Source organism: Thermobia domestica, chromosome 8 (assembly GCF_964235325.1).
Source record: "Thermobia domestica chromosome 8, izTheDome1.hap1.1, whole genome shotgun sequence".
Lineage (NCBI taxonomy): Eukaryota > Metazoa > Arthropoda > Insecta > Zygentoma > Lepismatidae > Thermobia > Thermobia domestica.
This window is the reverse complement of record NC_137461.1, coordinates 97,202,444-97,221,830: the sequence shown is the minus strand read 5'-3', so window position 1 is coordinate 97,221,830 and position 19,387 is coordinate 97,202,444. Positions and strand designations below refer to the sequence as shown.

General features: G+C 36.3%; 4 protein-coding genes across 4 annotated transcripts in view; all 4 read left to right on the top strand.

Annotated features, from left to right (window-relative positions):
- The window catches only part of LOC145691793 (alpha-tocopherol transfer protein-like), a 309,517-nt gene that overhangs the window by 125,277 nt on the left and 164,853 nt on the right, over positions 1-19,387 (top strand). The gene's annotated exons all lie outside the window — the stretch shown is intronic.
- On the top strand, positions 8,990-10,305 carry LOC145692231 (uncharacterized). The gene is made up of 2 exons (XM_081767527.1): positions 8,990-9,682; positions 9,859-10,305. The coding sequence occupies exons 1-2, from the start codon at positions 8,990-8,992 to the stop codon at positions 10,303-10,305; spliced, it is 1,140 nt and encodes a 379-aa protein (XP_081623653.1).
- LOC145692230 (uncharacterized) lies at positions 10,330-11,247 on the top strand. The gene has a single exon (XM_081767526.1). It carries the CDS (start codon positions 10,330-10,332, stop codon positions 11,245-11,247), a length of 918 nt encoding a protein of 305 aa, XP_081623652.1.
- On the top strand, positions 11,287-11,850 carry LOC145692229 (uncharacterized). The gene has a single exon (XM_081767525.1). It carries the CDS (start codon positions 11,287-11,289, stop codon positions 11,848-11,850), a length of 564 nt encoding a protein of 187 aa, XP_081623651.1.

Here is a 19,387-nt window from a genome sequence, read left to right as displayed (position 1 = left end):
GAAGGAAAAAAATTGGGAGAGGAGAGAGCCAGAACCTAGACTATGATAGGTATATCATGACTTTACGCAAATCATTTCAATTTGAAATCCGTTTACGCACTTCGTTAACAGGAACTAGGAATATCTAATGTTTCAAAAATTTTCCAATAAAGAATAAAAGACAAAACTTACTATAAACTTTCAAAAATATATAAATAATATTTCATTTTCTTTTCTTTTCTTTTTTTTCTTTTTTCTTTTTCTTTTTTTTTCTTTTTGTCAGTAAAAAACTGGGAGGTTCTAGGCCCTGGGCTAGGTCCTCCACTGTGTGTATTGGAAAAAGCTCCGATGTTATGCTGCAACTCGCATAGGTTACCAGACGTCCGTATTTAGCAGCACAAGTATAAAATTGTAAAATGTCCGTATTTTTTTTATCTGCTTGGAAATTATATTTACTGTAGGTCTATATAACATCTTATACTTTCAACATGGATTCTGGATGGTTTTATTTGTGGCCAGGTTTTTTCTTCAACAGCAAGTAGCTACATTAACTACGTCAGTGCATTCTGAGTAGCATAATGAGCAAGACTGAGCAATGAATTGTTTTAGTTTATAAACAATACTATAGTACATTTCTTCCATTTGTACTTAAAAAATGGTAGTATAGTATTATTTTTTAAATTTTTGTTGGATAAATATGATTTTAATGGCTTATTAACCCCTTAACGCCGAAATTACTTTAAAAAGTTCGTAAGAAATATTCAGTTAGATATTCTACATGGATTAAGGTTACTAAAGTTGAATCAACTGATAAATATGCGGAAAATAATATTTTACTATCTATTTCCGGTATGTAGCGAATTCAAGACATTCGGCAGGTAGGTTACATTTCTCTCTTCACACAGAAAATAACAATGCTTATAAATTTTACATTTAGAATATTACAAATTATTTCTAAATTACTTACAAGGGAACCTTCCGAAAATGATAGTTGCAGTGCAAGATGTTTCCTATGCCAATTGAAAGAGCTGTAATAGAGATGAACACTCCCCAAAAATTAGCTGCCCATAGCAAGAGGTTCAAGAAATATAAGAGGTAGAAGTTCGGGAAACAGCAAGGTTCGACAAGGGGGGGAAAGTGCAAATTCCGCAAAAAAAAAAAAAAAAAAAAAAAAAAGGAGGGCACGGCAAAATACAATGCTGACAAGTGATGTATAGAAAGAGACTTGCCACAATAGGGAACAAATGAAGGCCACCAGTGGGGTTAACAGTGTTGCCCACTGCAAGAAAAGTACATGTTTTGCAAAGAGCACTATATGAAGTGAGTGCAATATTCAGTGTCAACCTGTCATGTAGAACATAAGATATGGGGTGTATAATCAGTGGTACAATCTAAGAAAATAAAATAGAAAAAACAGAAGTACGAAAAATACGGAAAAGACGGAGTTGGCCATAATGCGCCACATTTGATCACGAGCTGTGCATATTAGAATGAACAAAACAAGAAGCACCGACTATGCAGGAAACCGACGTACCTAGAGTCGAAAAGAAAAACGAGTTCCAAAGTTGGCAATACTGGCCATGAACATCCAGACAAGTCTTATATAGTTAGGCCACTCGCTTCAGAAGAAGAAAATTCCAGCAACAGGCATCACTCGGAATGCATCAATTCTAGAGTGATTGAGGCAATGTCAAGTCGGGAAACATGAAATGGTTAGGCTGAGCCAACAATCGATAATAGAAGTAGTGAACATTACGTCATGGTCGGGTCGTATGTTGGAATATACAGTGTGTCCCACTAAACTTTGTCACCTCAAAGATTTGCGAAACGAACAAAAATGTGACGGATCCAGTTGTGCAGGAATGTACCAATGTCAGGGGGTGATAAATGTCTGTGAGAAGCAAGTGCCCCCAGGATCCCCATCATGGATTTTTTTCGCTTTGAAACTATTTCAGTCGCAGAGTTAGGTGGGACACTCTGGATATATCATATAGGTGGTGATAGTACTGCAGACAGCAACAGACAGCAGATCAAGCCTTTGATTATGTTTGCTTTCTACAGGTGTAGATATGTGATAGAAAGACCACCAAAGGTTCCGACACCTCTAGAGTACTGTTTCGAGACATTCACAGGCGATCATTGTAATATGTGTGGCGGATTGGCAGTATTCCGCTGTGCTCACTGCAAATGTATCTTCTGTTTGGACCATTGTCTCATCGAACAATTGCACGTACAATGTGGACGAGCATGTACAAATGATGAGAAGGCTAATGCCTGTTGCCGGAATTTTCTTTTTGTGAAGCGAGTGGCCTAACTATATTAGAATTGTCTGGATTTTCATGACCAGTACTGCCAACTTTGGAACTCGTTTTTCTTTTCGACTCTAGGTACGTCGGTTTCCTGCATAGTTGGTGCTTTCCTGTTTTGTTCATTCTAATATGTACAGCTCGTGATCAAATGTGGCGCATTATGGCCAACTCCGTCTTTTCCGTATTTTTCGTACTTGTGTTTTTTCTATTCTCTTTTGTTAGGTTGTACCATTGATTATACACACCATATCTTATGTTCTACATGACAGATTGACACTGAATGTTGCACTCACTCCATATAGTGCTCTTTGCAAAACATGTACTTTTCATTGCAGTTGGCAACACTGTTAACCCCACTGGTGGCCTTCATTTGTTCCCTATTGTGGCAAGTCTCTTTCTATACATCACTTGTCAGCATTGTATTTTGCCGTGCCCCCCTTTTTTTTTGCGGAATTTGCACTTTCCCCCCCTTGTCCAACCTTGCTGTTTCCCGAAATTCCACCCCTTATATTTCTTGAACCTCTTGCTATGGGCAGCTAATTTTTTGGGAATGAAAATCTCTGTTACAGCTCTTTCAATTGGCATAGGTCACATCTTTCACTGCAACTATCATTTTTGGAAGGTTCCCTTGTTAGTCAGTTTCTCATCTGACTTTGTGTCACGTTTACCACAATTGCATTTTCAACTGCTCATGGAATTCCAGGAAACATTTTTTTGTTCTTGTTCAGACATGGATGAACATTACATTTGGAACACTTTATTACGGTATGTCCTTTCCAGTTTGGCTTGTTGCAACGCTGCCTTGAATTCATAACAAGAGGCCAGTGCGCTACTGCATCTGTGTGCATTTCAGTGTTTGGAATTGCCTACACTGGACCACGATGACACTTCTGTTGGAATTCTCTATCAATTGATGACGACCGGTGCCCTCTTTTTCGTTTGGTAAAATCTTTTCCTTCCATACAAAGATATGCTACAACTACTGCTCTGAAGGAAAATCCATCTATCTGCTTCTTCTTCGGGATCCCTAGGAATTCACAGTCATGACGGTAGAGCAACCTGAAAGAAATTTTACCTTTTCAAAAAAATTCCCAAAATATACAAACAACCCACAAATCCTCCCTCAATTAGTGTGCGAAATTGTTGGGGAGGGAAGCAACAACATACATTATGTACAAGAAAATAGTGACTTACAGGAATTTGTAAGGGAAAAACTTGAAGCATGGGGAATCTCCTTTCCCTAGAGCTTCTTACCTTCTTCTCCCTGGATGTATTTTTTAAAAACTTTTAGCAGCACAGACATGCAGTATAAGCTATTACTATGTGCGAATTATTGTATTTATCACACATAAAAATCATTAGAGATATTTATGAGGACTATTTCAAAATGTTACTCATTACTGCAGAATGTCGCGAAAAAGCTACGTACCACATTCCTGTAATATTTCGAGAAACGTTTCATCCAAAATGGATAATATTTCGTCCCTGTAACTGCTGAATATTAATAAGTGTTAGACATTTTTTTATATTACTAAGCACTTACCTCTTTTGTAGTAAAGCAAAAGATGTCTGAACATAAAAACACGTTGTTCTGCTACCGCTAAAATCCTCCCACTCACAGAAGTACACAACAATGTCGATAGAAGGTCTAGTAAGCAAGGATGAGTTGAACAGTACGTCGCAAATTCGTTGCAATTGGCATCTGCGGTCACAGCCACTCATCGCAGTCAAGCACACATAAGTATTTCGCGGATTTGCGACAGACATCCAAAAGGGATTAAATCTGTTCTATTTTTCGAATCCATTGTTCTATCATATCCTGCTTTTCAACCGACTTATACCTAGATATAAAAAGATAGAGGTTATCAATTGGACCCCTTTTATATATATAATATATACATGTGTCTGTGTTCACAATCATCAAAATCGGTACACCTATGTGGAATTTATGCGTCATAATATATATATTAAAGTCTGTTAATTACGGTTTTCACACTGCACCCGTTCAGGTATTTTATGATCTAGCTACAAAGTGTATCAATACGCTCTGCTGAACTTTATATGAGACCACCAGAAAAGTAGGGTCTTTAAAAGAAGTGCACCTATGCCGAAGTTACGCGTGAACATAAACACAATATATCTCTATATACTTTGTGTCACAGACTTACATCCAATATTGCCTATATTACGACACGATTGAATAGCACATAAAGAGACAGCTACTGACAAGAGTTCATATACACACCACAAGGTGTCCTTAAAATAATGCATCATCACACGTAGTGCAGTAAAATAATGCTTCATTAGTTATCTGTTTATTGCCAAACACCTTTTCTTAATAAATTCGTCTCGATGTCAACAAGACCATGAATTTCACATCTTTATATGAACAAGTTGTTTATATTCACAGACGAGTCCAATAAAGGACATTGTATATTTTAATTGGAATATTCTAGAAATCAATAATGTGCTCAGACTTTTCATAATCACTGTACATATACTTTGGTTATATTTAGCACCATTGATCACTTATTAGGTTGTTCCCACCACAAAAATATTGTAAGGTTCCGCATGTCTCCAAAACAGGCGGTAACCATGTGTGTACTACACGTGTTAATAGTAAACAAAAACAACCTAGACGACAGACCCGAAGAGGAGTCGCCCACATTCGCCAGCAGTCGGCAAGACGAAGATCACCGAGGGTAGCCGACACTCCAGGATAAAAGAGAGGATCACGCATCAACAAGCATCAATCTATCCAGGTGAATCAAACTGCCTAAAGCCCTAAGGCGCCCGGCCATTGTGTTTACCTTACCCTTTCACGACGCTTGGTCAATTGAGAGATACCTATCCTTAAGCACTAAGACGCACGGTCATTGGGTTCCTTCCTCTCTCACGACGCTCGGTCACCGAGAGAGACACCTAATCACACAAGTTTAACCCCTCTCAAGACGCCCGGTCACCAAGAGGAACTTCAACTTGAAAAGCCCTAAGACGCTTGGTCATTGGGTTCCTTTCCATAATCTTATCCGAAGTATTAGAGGAACTAGCTATTGTATTCATTTGTATTTAAGTGGATCTTTTATAATAAAAGGTGAAGGGAAAGTCCAAATTCCCGTGTACAGTAATTGCTCTTCCTTACATAAACTGAGAAAATTTTACAATATGGAAATACCCTACTAAGTGATAAACGGTGGAAATATAACCAAAGTAATAATATAGGTGTAGGTGGAGAACTTGTTGGGGAAACGTTTGAGGTCAGATCACAATAACATCCACCATCTTGAATTTTCCACAATTATCTTAAATGAGACCCATAACTGTGATTTATTATTTTAATAGCAAATTTTCGTAGAAATTGAATAGCACTGCTATTTTTGGTTTAGCGCTAACCATAACGAAGTTATGACTGCTTCTTTGTATCATTGCAGATGGCTTACTAGCAGAAAATGGCCTTGACGTACACAAAGCATTAAGATCTTGCTGATCTAAGAATAAAGCAACAGAGTGATCACAAACGATTTTAGCCAGCGTCATCTAGAAAGAACTTCCATTTGATTTTGAATATCTGAAGAAATTCTAAAAAATCGGATGTGTAGCAAATTGACCCAGGACTGGTAAATCAGGCACTGCAATAGACGTGGCAAGAAGTTTGGCAGCATTGTCAACATTCGGTAAAAGTTTCAAGAGAAGCACGCGTAGTGTACTCGTGAAGGTAGTGTGAGGCACATTTCAATTACGCGCATCATGTCAGTGAATAAGTTGCATCCTTCCAAGCTGCAACTTAACCAACATGTTACAGAAAATTATCCAGATCTTTGTCTGGAATTCGCTCAATAGGCCTGAAAGCAGTAACGACACACCCCCACATTTTCCTTTGACGTATTGTTTACTGACGAGGCAAACTTTTAAGTGACGGGCGACGTGCAGTTCTAGTCAAATAGTAATCCCCATTGGATTGACGCATCGGTAGATGTTCCCGGCAAGGTTATAGTGTGGTGTTGGTGTACGTGTGGTGGGGGCAAGGTTATAGTGGTGGATACCAGCGTTGTGGGTCCATGGTTCATAGACGAAAACCTAATGGGGATGAGGTAACGTGCGCATGCTAGAAGACAATATCATGGTATCACTGTTCTCGGAAGATGGATCACTCCATAAGTTTTCCCAGCACAATATCGCCCCATCCCATTATGATACCTGTGTCCCTGAGTATCTGGGTCAGTAGTTTCCTAATGCATGGATCAGTCTGCAAGTTGCTGTAAAATGCCAACCTCGTTCCCCTGACCTGACCTCATTGAGATTGGATTACTACATATGGGGTCATGTGAAGTCTGTTGTGCATGCAGTAAAAATTGAGGATGTTCAAAATCTCAAGGAACGAATTATGGATACATTTGCTAATATTACAGCTGACGATTTACGTAAGAATTTGCGTGAGTGGGAACTCTAAGTGAATCTGACAATTGACCGTAATGGTCCTCTATCAGTGAGTAGTCCTTACTGTATGACTATCCTCATTTGTTGGTGTTAAGTCTTATATTATGTAGTAATATTTTTTTAAGAACTGGAAACACTGTTTCTACGAATTTTAGATTTCATTTGTTATTCAAGATGGAAAGTGTTGAAGAGAGATGGTGCATAAGGCACAAGTCACGAACATTTCTTCCAGAATTTTAAGTTAAGTTTGTTATTTAAGTGCAATGAACACAGTGCAGTTATTATATGTACTTTGAAGTGTTAGTTGAAAACCAGCGATTAGTAAGGTACAATAAAAACTAAAAACAAGTATTGGAAGTTTTCATTGTTAAAAGACAGTCCATTACCAGTTACGTAAATCGCGAACATGTAAGAACATAAGCATAAACAGTTTTTTGGTCCTCCAGTGCCGAATGGAGGAAGTGTTGTGCCAAGAAAAAAATTAAGAATCATTCAAACATTCATATTGACTATGTGTGTGTAAAGACAGTGAGTGTTAAGAATCAGAAGAAATATTGACCTCTTGGACTTATCACGTGCATTCAGCTGTGCATTGCAATCTGAAGAGAAACAAAGGCGATGTATAGCAGTCACGTAGCTAAGTATTTTTCTTTCCTTTTTACTTGTGTAAAGGTCTGTTGTTATAAGGACTTCAGGTAGAAATATCACAAGCAGTGGATTCAAATACAAATTCTCTTATAAAGGCAAGAGGCCTAGCTAAAGCTTCCCTTACAAGAATGAAAACATTTGTTGAACAATTTGGAGCAGACGGTGATGTAATGCAAATTAAAGTTAGGTGTACACACGTTTACCCAATATATTCAAAGAATATGATGAAGTGCAAAAACAGCTTGAATTAAAGGACGAAAACAATGAATTCACTCAGGATAGAGAGTTGTTTGAAGCTACGTACTACGATACTCTTGCAAAAATGACGTCAATTGTTGAAACAGCTGAGAAGGCTAGTAGTAGCAATAGAAGTTCGTCAGGTGATTCAACCGCGAATACAGGATCTAAAATTACCAGTCATATAGCTACCAGCATTTAAAGGTCAAGTTATAGATTTCAGACATTTTCATGATACTTTCAGTAGTTTGGTTGTAAACAATCAGAGTTTAGATGATATTCAAAGATGTCATTATTTGTTGTCCTCATTATCAGGTGAAGCAAGCAAACTAGTTGAGGATATACCAGTGACAGGTGAACATTTCAAACTTGCTTGGGAAATGATATGCAAAAGACATAATAATAATGCAAATAGCAACTGCTCATGTAAAGGCATTGTTTTCATTACTGACTGTCAGTAAAGATTCAGTGGCGGACTTAAAGACATTATTAAATCAAACTATAAGTAATGTAAATGCACTTAAGGCGTTACAGTTAGATACTCCTTTGGAGGATATATTGTTATCGCAGCTAGTTTTGGAAAAGCTCGATGAACAATCACGTAAAGACTTTGAAAATCTAACAAATAGGGAACAGTTTGCTAGTTTAGAAGAACTTCATGTCTTTCTAGAAAATAAATACCAGGCCTTAGAATTGGTAAAGTCTACACAATCAAAGTCGCATCTCACTGTCAGTAAATCTAATGTTGTCAAGGAAGTAAAAAGTGCTAGACAATCTTATGAGTACTAATGTTTTGTGTTCGTTTTGTCAACAATGTCATACGTTACACAAATGTAATGAGTTTCAGAAATTAAGTGTGTCCAAAAGATTAAGTTTTGCGAAACAGAACAAACTTTGGTTTAATTTTTTGAAAGTTGTCAACCATATAGCGAAAGATTGTTCGCTAAGTGCATGCAAAATATGTAATCTCAAGCATCACACGTTATTGCATAGCGATTTTAAGATATGACAGTCTAATCATGCTGCCAGTGTTGAAAATGATTCTGTTACGGAACCTGTAAGGGAAAAGTCAATGTCTCAAGGACAGGAAGTTGTTAATACTAGTACTTATTGCTCTGTGAAGCCTAAAAGTAATGTGCGTGTTTAACTTTCAACTGCAGTTGTTCAAGTTAAAGATTGCAATGGTAAATTACATATGGTTAGGACTTTGCTTGACAGTTATTCCCAATCTCATTTTGCAATAGAATCTCTCATTCAAAGGTTAAAATTAAAGAAATTTCCTATCAATGTTCCTGTACAAGGTATTAATAATGTAAGTTGCATCGTTAAATACAGAAGTAAGTTACAATTATTCTTTGCTGTAAGTGATTTTAGTGTAGATGTTGAATGTTTTGTATTGTTCGGGAAATTTACCTGATGCTGATATTGACATTAAAGAATGGAACTTTCCACTGAATTTACAGTTAGCGGATCCTAATTTCAACAAGTTTGGTAAGATTGATTTGTTGTTAGGTGCTGGAATTTTCTTTAGTCTACTCAAAGCAGGACAACAGGTGCGTCCATGGGCATTTCCAGTTCTCCAAAATAGAGAGTTAGGATGGATAGTTTCAGGACAATATCAGATGCCAAAGCACAGCAACTTCACGCCAGAACATCTAACATTCTTTTTGAACAACAACGATGAATTAAGCCATCAGATGCAGAAGTTTCTGAAAATAGAAGATACACAAGAAACTCCTCTATCCATAGAAGAAAGGGAGTGTGAAGAACATTTTATCGCAAACACTAGAAGACATTCAACAGGACGCTTTATAGTGAGACTGCCATTCAAACAAGAAGTGATCCAGTTAGGTCTGTTCAGATCTTATAAGACAGTTGTTCAGCGTTTACAACAACTAGAAAAAAGGTTAAATAGATGCCCCAAGTTACGCACAGATTATGTGGCATTCCTTGAAGAGTATGAAGCTTTAGAATATATGAAGGAAGTGGAAGGCAGCTCTAATATTACTCAAGTACATTACTTGCCTCATCAATCAGTTATTAAGGAAGCTAGTACTACTACGAAGACTAGAGTAGTATTTGATGCATCCGCATGCTCAACTAGTGGCATTTCACTGAACGGTGTTCTCAAGTTGGTCCAAATGTGCAGGACGATTTGCAGTCAATTATATTATTTCGCACCTACCATACTGCAGATATAGAGATGTATCGATAGATTTTGATTGATGAGCGTGACTGTAAATTCCAGAAGATCTTGTGGAGAAGATCAGAAAAAGAACCCATTAAGGTATATGAATTAGAGACTGTCACATACGGAACAGCCTCAGCGTCTTTCCTTGCTACTCGCTGTCTCCAGCAATTAAGTACAGAAGAAGCTTGTGAATATCCGAAGGCAGCACAAGTTCCCAAGAATGACTTCTATTTTGACGATTGTATTTCAGGGGTTGAAAGTTTGGAGGAAGCTTTAAAGATAAAGGACGAATTAATACAAATGCTACAAAAGGGTGTTTTTTTGCTAAGAAAGTGGTGTTCCAACAGTACTGAGTTATTGGAATCCATCTGTGAAGAATTGAGAGAAACACAACTTCCATTACGCTTAGACGATAAGGGTCAAGTCAAAACATTAGGACTACTTTGGCATCCAGCAACTGATCAACTTCAAGTGATGAATGAATTCGCTCTAAATCAAAGGTAGAATAATAATTTAACAAAACGCAAGATGTTCGGTATTATTGCTTCAATCTTTGATCCGTTGGGAATTGTTAGTCCAATAACAATCGTATGTAAAATAATTCTTCAAGATCTGTGGCAAGCAGGATTGGAGTGGTATGAAACACTTCCTAAAGAACTACAGCAAAGATGCAAGACAGTACTTGAATTCATTCCTTTATTATCAGATATCAGTGTAGACAGAATGGTTCTTCACTCGGGTACCTTGATAGACATTAAAGTTCACGCTTTCTCAGACGCTTCAGAAAAGGCTTATGGGACATGTATGCATTTAAGATCCGTCAACAAGGATGGTCAAGTTACTTCGAAGCTATTATGTGCTAAGTCCAAAGTGGCGCCCATAAAGATAACTCGCTTAGAGTTATGTGCATCAGTGTTATCATCAAAACTTGTCAAGAAGGTAACTAAGGCATTAAAACAACGAATGTCCCAGGTATACATGTGGACAGATTCTATGGTGGTCTTAACATGGTTAAGAGCAAGTCCAAATAGTCGGAAAACATTTGTTGGCAATCGAGTTGCTGAAGTACAAGAAGTGGGAGGAAAATGGAGGCACGTCGCTTCAAGTGAAAATCCTGCAGATATTACATCAAGGGAAACAAGTCCTGACAAGTTAATACATAATAATTTGTGGTGGAACGGTCCTCAATGGTTACAGTGTTCTTCACTTAATTGGCCTAAGACGGAGCCTGCCCCACTCAGAGAGATTCCTGAACAGAAGAAATTAAAATCAAGTTACTTAGTGACAACTAAAGATAATAGTATGATCGAAAGATTCTCTACTTTGAACAAACTTCAGAGAGGCTTGGCTTATTGCATGCGGTTTTCCAAGAATGCTAAAGTAGAAGCATCAAGAAGAAATGTAGACGCTCTTACTTTGGAAGAAATTGAAGAACTTTTAATCTGACTAATACGAAAAGTTCAAAACTCAGTTTATGCTGAGGAAATGGCTGATCTTAAAGAAAGTGGAAGAGTTAGCAAAATGAGCAAACTCTTGTCTCTCAATTCTTTCATATGTGATCAACAATTACTAAGAGTTGGTGGAAGATTAAAGATGTCTGAACTTGAATTTGATGCTAAACATCAAATTATTCTACCACCAGATCATCACCTAACAAGACTAATTATAGAACATGAACACAGGCGATTGCTACATTCTGAATGTCAGTTAATGCTAGCCTCACTAAGGCAAAAGTATTGGATACTTAATGGTAAAAATGTCATAAAGAAAGTTATTAGAAGGTGTATTACATGTCAAAGATTAAAGGCATCTGGACCAGAACAATTAATGGGACAACTACCAAATTCTGGAATTGAATTTGCCAGTCCTATTTACATCAAATCTAGTACCAGAAATTCGAAAACAAAGGTGAAGTGCTACATTGCAGTGTTTGTGTGTTTAGAAACAAAGGCTATCCATCTCGCAGTTGTGAGTGATCTTACTAGTCAGGCATTTTTAGCTGCTTTGAGAAGATTCATATCTCGTCGAGGTAGATGCAAGCATATCTAGAGTGACAATGGAACTACGTTCATTGGTGCCAATAAGGAACTTTCAGAAGTCGGAAAGTTGTTCCATACAGCTGACCATCAAGAAAGGATTAAGAATTTTGCAACTACTGAAGGAATCCAATGGCATTTTATTCCGCCATATTCGCCCAACTTCGGTGGTCTTTGGGAGGCTGCAGTTAAGTCCTTTAAATACCACTTAAGATGAGTCATGGGAATGTCATATCTCACGTTTGAAGAATTAACAACATTAATCACACAAATAGAAGCTTTCTTAAATTCCAGACCTCTTGTAGCATTATCCAATGATCCTAATGATCCAGTAGCATTAACTCCTGGTCATTTTCTTATTGGTCAACCATCGACAGGGCTACCAGAACGTGTCTTACATCAGGAGAAGATTATTTCAATTCAAAGATGGCAAAGGATCCAACAACAATTTCAACAGTTTTGGAGAAGATGGTATATGGAATATTTATCACAACTACAAGGAAGAAATAAGTGGAAGAAAGTTGTGCCAACATACAGCCAGGTCAATTGGTGGTTCTCAAAGAAGATAAGCTACCTCCTCTATCGTGGAAATTGGGAGTCATCACTGAAGTCCATTCTGGATCTGACGGTTTGGTTCGAGTGGCTACTGTTAAAATTTCCAATGGTTTACATAAACGCTCAATTAGATGACTTTGTGTTTTACCAAATAATGATGAATCGCAATGTCATTCATGTTAAAGTATATTTATTTCCTGTTTTAGTCTATTTTGTTTGTTGTAATGTAAAGTTTGTTTTCTTTTCTGCTGTTTTAAAAAAGGTCACTAGCCCTTTTTTGGCGGGCGGCATGTTAAGTCTTATATTATGTAATAATATTTCCTAAGAACTGGAAACACTGTTTCTACGAAATTTAGATTTCTTTTGTTATTCAAGACGGAAAGGGTTGAAGAAAGACGATGCATAAGGCACGAGGCACGAACATTTCTTCCAGAATTTAAGTTTGTTATTTAAGTGCAATGAACATAGTGCAGTTATTATATGTACTTTGTGGTTTATTTGAAGTGTTAGTTGAAAACCAGCGATTAGTAAGGTACAATAAAAACTAAAAAGGAAGACCGGAAGGATGAGACTGAAAAAGAAAGGATAAAAGAAACGAAACGAAACAGAGGTTTTATTTTTATTTTTATGTAGAGAAAAATAGAGTTACCAGAAGAGAAGGAGGTAAGGCGGATAGTAAGTTAATATTTTAAAAAAATATTTTGTCACTTATCAATATGTGGTAACCCTAAGGTGGAACGTAAGTAGTCCTGGGGCCCGAACGAACTACTCCCTCCCTCGCAATACCGACATTTCTCTAAAATTTAGTTTAATTTTAGGGACAATTTTACAGATTTTAATATCATTACTTTGAATTTCAGCCCCTCTGAAAATCTTTAGACCCATAGACGCCGACTTTGGGGGAGGGCAGAACACTTTTACCCCATTATTTAAAGGTGGGGTCCTCGCCCCCCAATATAATCCAGTCGAGGAAGAATTAACAAAGATGCGCAATAATTTATATCGTAAACTTCATCGTGCCTTAATTCAATATTAGGAACAGCCTTCTTATTTGATAGAAAACGCCGTTTTCAAAACGGTGTTTAATAGAGCACTGAAGCTTCAACTAACTCTAGCAGCACTGATATGGCAAGTGAAGATCAATGCAACGTGAATTTTGCAGCGGAGTAGCGGACCGAGATCTGGGGGGGGGGACTTTCTACCAACGGCTGAATATGATGACATATTTATTCATTGTTTGGACCCCCCCCAATATTTTCTTGAAGTCTGCGCCTATGTTTAGACCCATGAAATAAATTCCTTCGAACGTCCCTCACTTTATGTAAAGCAATAGATAAACTTAATACAAGTAATTTCTTCTTCTATTTTCTGAGTCGGTTTGGCCAAGAAATGTTATTTCCGGTAAATCTTTCTACTAATCCTCCTCTACGGTAGAAGCAAATTCTAAGCTAAAAGTTCAATTAATTCAGTCGCAAGGTGAGGTGGTTGTCTTCAAGTAATATTCTCTCTCAGCAAAACATTGAACTAAATAACAGGTGCAGCGACAATATGAACACCTTAATCTTTAGTTGAGTTGATTTTGAGTTTAACGTCCCGTTCAGCAGCGAGGCTATATGAGACGTGGACCTACTAATTAACGTGGAATCCGAACCACATGAGCTCCCGCCGGGAATCGAACCCGAGTCTCCCGCGCCAAAGACGCGTAGCTTAATCTTTAGTATAGCAAAAGGAAATAAATATTTCAGTAAATTTCTTGAGCTCTACTTGTTTATTTAATTTTAAACGACAACGGTCGTCTAACTAAAGAATAGTGTCGAATAACAATAGTTCATGAGCTAAATGCTTTTGTAAGCCATTAATGAGTTAAATGTTTCGCTAAGTATTTAATCATATAAATATTTTGTAAAATAACTAATTAGACTGTAAAAAGTTTTCTTAAATATTTAATTAGCAAAATATCTAGCAAAATTTTAAATTCTCTAACAATTTGTCAGGGGTGTCATTTACGGGATCAGGAGACGGCAACTGCCCCCTCCAAGAGTTTGAGAAATACATAAACTTTAATCGACTGTGTACTAATATACTAGTACAAAACATGGAAGTCTTTAAGTTGGTGGTGCTCTTGTCCTCCTCAAACGAAGTCTGAAATGACGCCCCTGGAATAAATGTTTAAATACTTGTAACTTAATATAAATATGTTGCACAAAATGTACTTGAAGGTGAATGTTTACTATGAGGTTCGTTTATTAACTGGGGACGAGGGCACGGTGGCTCAGTGATAGAACTCTTACCTCTGGCACGTAGGGTCCCTAGTTCGATCCACGATCAATTAAGTTTGTGGTGGACAACATCATGCTCGTGGGTTTTCTTGGGGTACTCCCGTTTTCTCCTACTTTCTCATTCCACTGTTTTTTCATTATCATTCACTTGCTTTAATCATTGTCCCCGTTAGCCTAACGGGCATATCATGGGACGTCTAACTCAAAGATTTCATTTTTCATTTCGTTTATTAATTTTTTTTTATATTGGCATTTATAATTTAAACTTTAAATGTTTAAATACAAAATATTTAAGTGATAAATATTTAAACGTTAAATACTCAAACGTTTAATCCGTAAACTTTTTTTCAGATTCTGTAACTGTACTTCCAAAGTCTGATGATAAGAATTAAATGTGTTTTTACATAAATATAGCAATAAATTTTAATAATACATGATAATTCATTCCTTTGCTAATGGTTCTATACATTACTCCCTTCACTTCGAATACTGAATGGAATGGATATTGAATGAGATAAAAATAAAACACATAACGTAAGAAAATGGGAAGGATTATGTAAGGTTGGGAAAAGCAGGAAAAAAGGAAAACCGGAAGGATGAGACTGAAAAAGAAAGGATAAAAGAAACAAAACGAAACAGAGGTTTTATTTTTATTTTTATGTAGAGAAAAATAGAGTTACCAGAAAAGAAGGAGGTAAGGCGGATAGTAAGTTGAGGTGCAACTGTAATCTTCGCGAGTTACTCCCTTAGGATTGAAGTGAAAATTACATTGCGGGACAGATCGAGAGTTCCAATTTCTGCCAACACATACACACAGAGATGGGAAGAAGAAACAGTTTCGTGCTACCAAGGCTCGATTCATCCTGTTTCCGATTTTCAGGAGTGTTCTACTTTTTTTTTTATTTAGAATAAAATATCTTCCGGTGTTTTGCACTGCCATATTTTACGGGACATTACTTCTCAACGAAAATCTAGAGTTGTTTAGCGTGTTCACTAGCCTTTATAAGAAAATTTGCAAGTAAACCATAGTCATCATGATCAAATACATTTCTTATTTTACACTCTCCCCGGCTTAATTTTTTTTGTACATTTTTCCAACTCGACTTACTTTTTCATACATTTTTCTAACCCCTTACTTTTTTTTGTACTTTTTTTTTCCAAGTAGTACTATCTGAAGAGGTATTGTGGTGTGTTTTTATAGTCTCTGCTGTTGAGGAGCGCACCCACGGGGACGGCCAACCGGGTCCGTACCTCTCCCCCAATTTCGTAACGCAAGTAACATTTGTAGATTTCTAACAGAACTATGGTTGTTTAACAGAGCAAAGATTGATGTAGTCAAAAAGATGTGATTTTACGCCTCGTCTGTACTCTTTCTTTTCTTATAAAATTAGTCTAGTTCTATCATTTTTTCGTAGAACGGTACGGGCGGTCCTGGGTTTGATTCTCGGTGGAGGCACTCAGTTGAAGGCTTTTTTCAGGCCAGCCATTCTGAATGAGGTTTTCCTGGGTTTTCCTCATTCACACCAGGCAAATGCCGGGGTGCTACCTAACTTAGAAGTCCTACGACGCTTCCTTCCTTCCCTTTTCCCGGATACTATGCTCGCCGAGGGACGCCATCTTTTATGTGACGGGGTAAATGGCCTTAGATGTCGAAAGTCCAGAAATCTAAATCCTAAATCCTTTTTCCTAGAAATATAGTTGGCAGAAATCAACAATTACTTATCGTCTTTTCAAGTGCAGGATAAGACAGGTTTAATGTTACAGACGTATTTATCCTCCCCCAATTGAAAAATAGAGTAATTCGGGGGGAGTAAAATTACTTACTCGAAAGTACTTAAATATTCCAGACAAGTGGTCATACAGCAGATCTTTCGCAGAACATGTTCAACTTTTGCTACTCGCTACAAAATGTCACTGTATACTTTGATTACCGAAGTATAATTGGCTTTGTGCGTAATTCCGCCGCTCCCCACAAGATGGCACTAACGTTACAATATGTTACCATTATGAGTTAGTCTTGGCCGCTGAGATTTAGTGGTGAAGACAGTGCGGCTCCTAGGTTTAAAAAATTTGGAACCTTTTGTAATTGAGATTTCAACTTGAAAGTTTCTGTAGTTGCATGTTTCAAAAATTTTGTTTCAAATTTTTGTAACAATTTTGAAGAAAATTTTAATTTAAATTTTTTAGTTTGAAAATTTTTATATAAAAATTTTTAGTTTCATAATTTTTGTTTAAATTTTCTTTTTAGTTTGAACTATTTTGTGTGAAACAATTTTGGTTGAGTTTTTGATTTTGAAATTCCTTGCACAAACTTTAAGAAAAATCTTTGTTTGAATGTCTTGTAGATTGTGATATATGGTTTAAAATTCCCATCTCATATAGAAAAGGCCATTATTTAAAAATTTCCCGCCAAATATAACATGTTGCATACGTACCTGCTTTTGATTTTTTTTTTTTTTTTTTTTTTTTTTTACCTATGTAAGCAAACAAGTTGAACTAACGAAATTTGCAAAAATGTGCTAGAGAACATTTACCAATTTTTGTTTCTTGATACTTCACAGATTTAACACGTTCATCCCGACATATGCCACCGGTGGTACACGATTTTTAGTCGTGGCTATAAGTTGTCTTTGGGTGTTTAGTTAGAAAAATAGAATAGTGTTACGGATTTTCTATGTTACTGCACTGTGCTAAGTGTATATATTGAATACGCGGAAGGAAGAATGGCATGCGCCACGTCGGGATTTTCGAAAAGCATAGCTTTTTCATTACTGTCAAATGTCGGGCTGAACGTGTTCAGGGGTGGTTTTATGTGCCTCTCTCGAATTTTAAGTAGAGTGTAACAAATCAAAATAATGCTAATTAATACCATTACAAGGTGGGGTTCTTAATAAATACCTGTGTCCTAATTCAAGAGAACGAGTTCCTAAATTTATCCATATAAGTGTATGATGTAATAAAGTATAATCAAAGTTGATTAATAAGGTTAATAACCTGATATGTGGTGCAAAGTATTATTTTCGTTTTTATTTTGGTATTTTTTTCCTGTATAAGGAAACAAGCTAGGCAATCTAAGTTTACAATAGTATATATTTGTATTCTATAGAACATTTATCGTATTTTGTTTTTTTTATTACATTTCTTAAATTTAAAGGATAGGCCAATATAGGCCTACCTGTCACAAATTTTAAAAGAGGTGTGTTAATGTACCTATGTTTTATGAAAGGGAATGGACCTTGTATCCATCAATATAATCATATAAGGTAATTAATAACCATATGTCTTCATCAAAGAGGATGAAAAAGTTAATAACATAACATGTGGTACATCGTATTGCTTATGTTCATATATATATATATATATATATATATATATATATATATATATATATATATATATATATATATATATATATATATTGCAATTTTTAAGTATATAAATAAACAAGTGGGACTAATAAAGTTTAGTCCTACAGAACGTTTTCCAAATTTTGTTTATTAACACTTAACAAATTGAAGTAATACTCATGTGTACCCCATCTGAAATTTTGAACGAAGTGCCTGAATATACCCATGTCTTATCAAAGTAAACGGACTCCTGTTCTCGTTCATATAGCCATGTAAGTTAATAAAGCCTAATAAAAGAGCTTAATATCAAAGTAAACGGACTCCTGTTCTCTTTCGTATAACCGTGTAAGTTAATAAAGCCTAATAAAAGAGCTTAAAGTAATAATATGGGTTTAGAAACTACCAAAATTTGTAATTTTGGCAATTTTTACTCATAAAAGAGAAAGAGATGGACCACCCACACTTACAGAGGTACGTATCTTTGTTCTATACTACCATACCAAACTATTAAATTTAAAGGGGGCTAAGTTCTATGTACCCTTAGATCATTGACACTGGGAATCAATTTGGATTCTGAGACACTAACCACCAAACATTTTGCTGATTTGACCAGATGAACGTCGGACAGTATTACTAACGTATTCCCATTGCTTATACATAATTAGGTGGATTATCATACGACAACGTCAGAGCTAAATTCACTCGTAAATTCCAGAAACCGCCTTTAACAAAACCATACATTTATTAACTTGTGAATAAATTGAAGTGCGAAGGAAGTATGGACGATAAAAAGCTTATTAGCAGATGTTGTACAGCAGGTGCAAGTTTCCAGTGATAAGGGACCTAAACCACCAACCTGACACCTTAGTACGGAGCTTCATATAAAGTAGAGTGCGGTAAGACCACACGGCAAGTAAAAGTTTGCACATCATGCTGGACAAAAAGTACGCATATGACATTATTGTAAGTTATCGTTTACCAAGCAATGATAAAATTTATTAATTGCGCGTATGCGTGATTGCTTATGATATGATTTACTTATTGTAAGATCTAATTCTTATCGATTGTTGCAGAAACTAATTGAGGAATACAGATCAGAAAGTGTGTACCTAGTTGTGTAAGGAAGCACATGTTATAATCAATGTAGTAAATGTAATAATTAATAATGTGTATTTCATACATAATATTGATACATTTTTATAACATATTTTATAGGATTAACTATTATGCATTTTTGTTGTTCCATGCGAACTTTTACCCTATCTTTTGTGAAATTTTTTATCCCACCGGTGGGGTAAAAATATGATTTCGCCGTTGGGTAAATTTTCGTTTGTTCCGACCAGAATATTAAAATATGAAACATATTCAA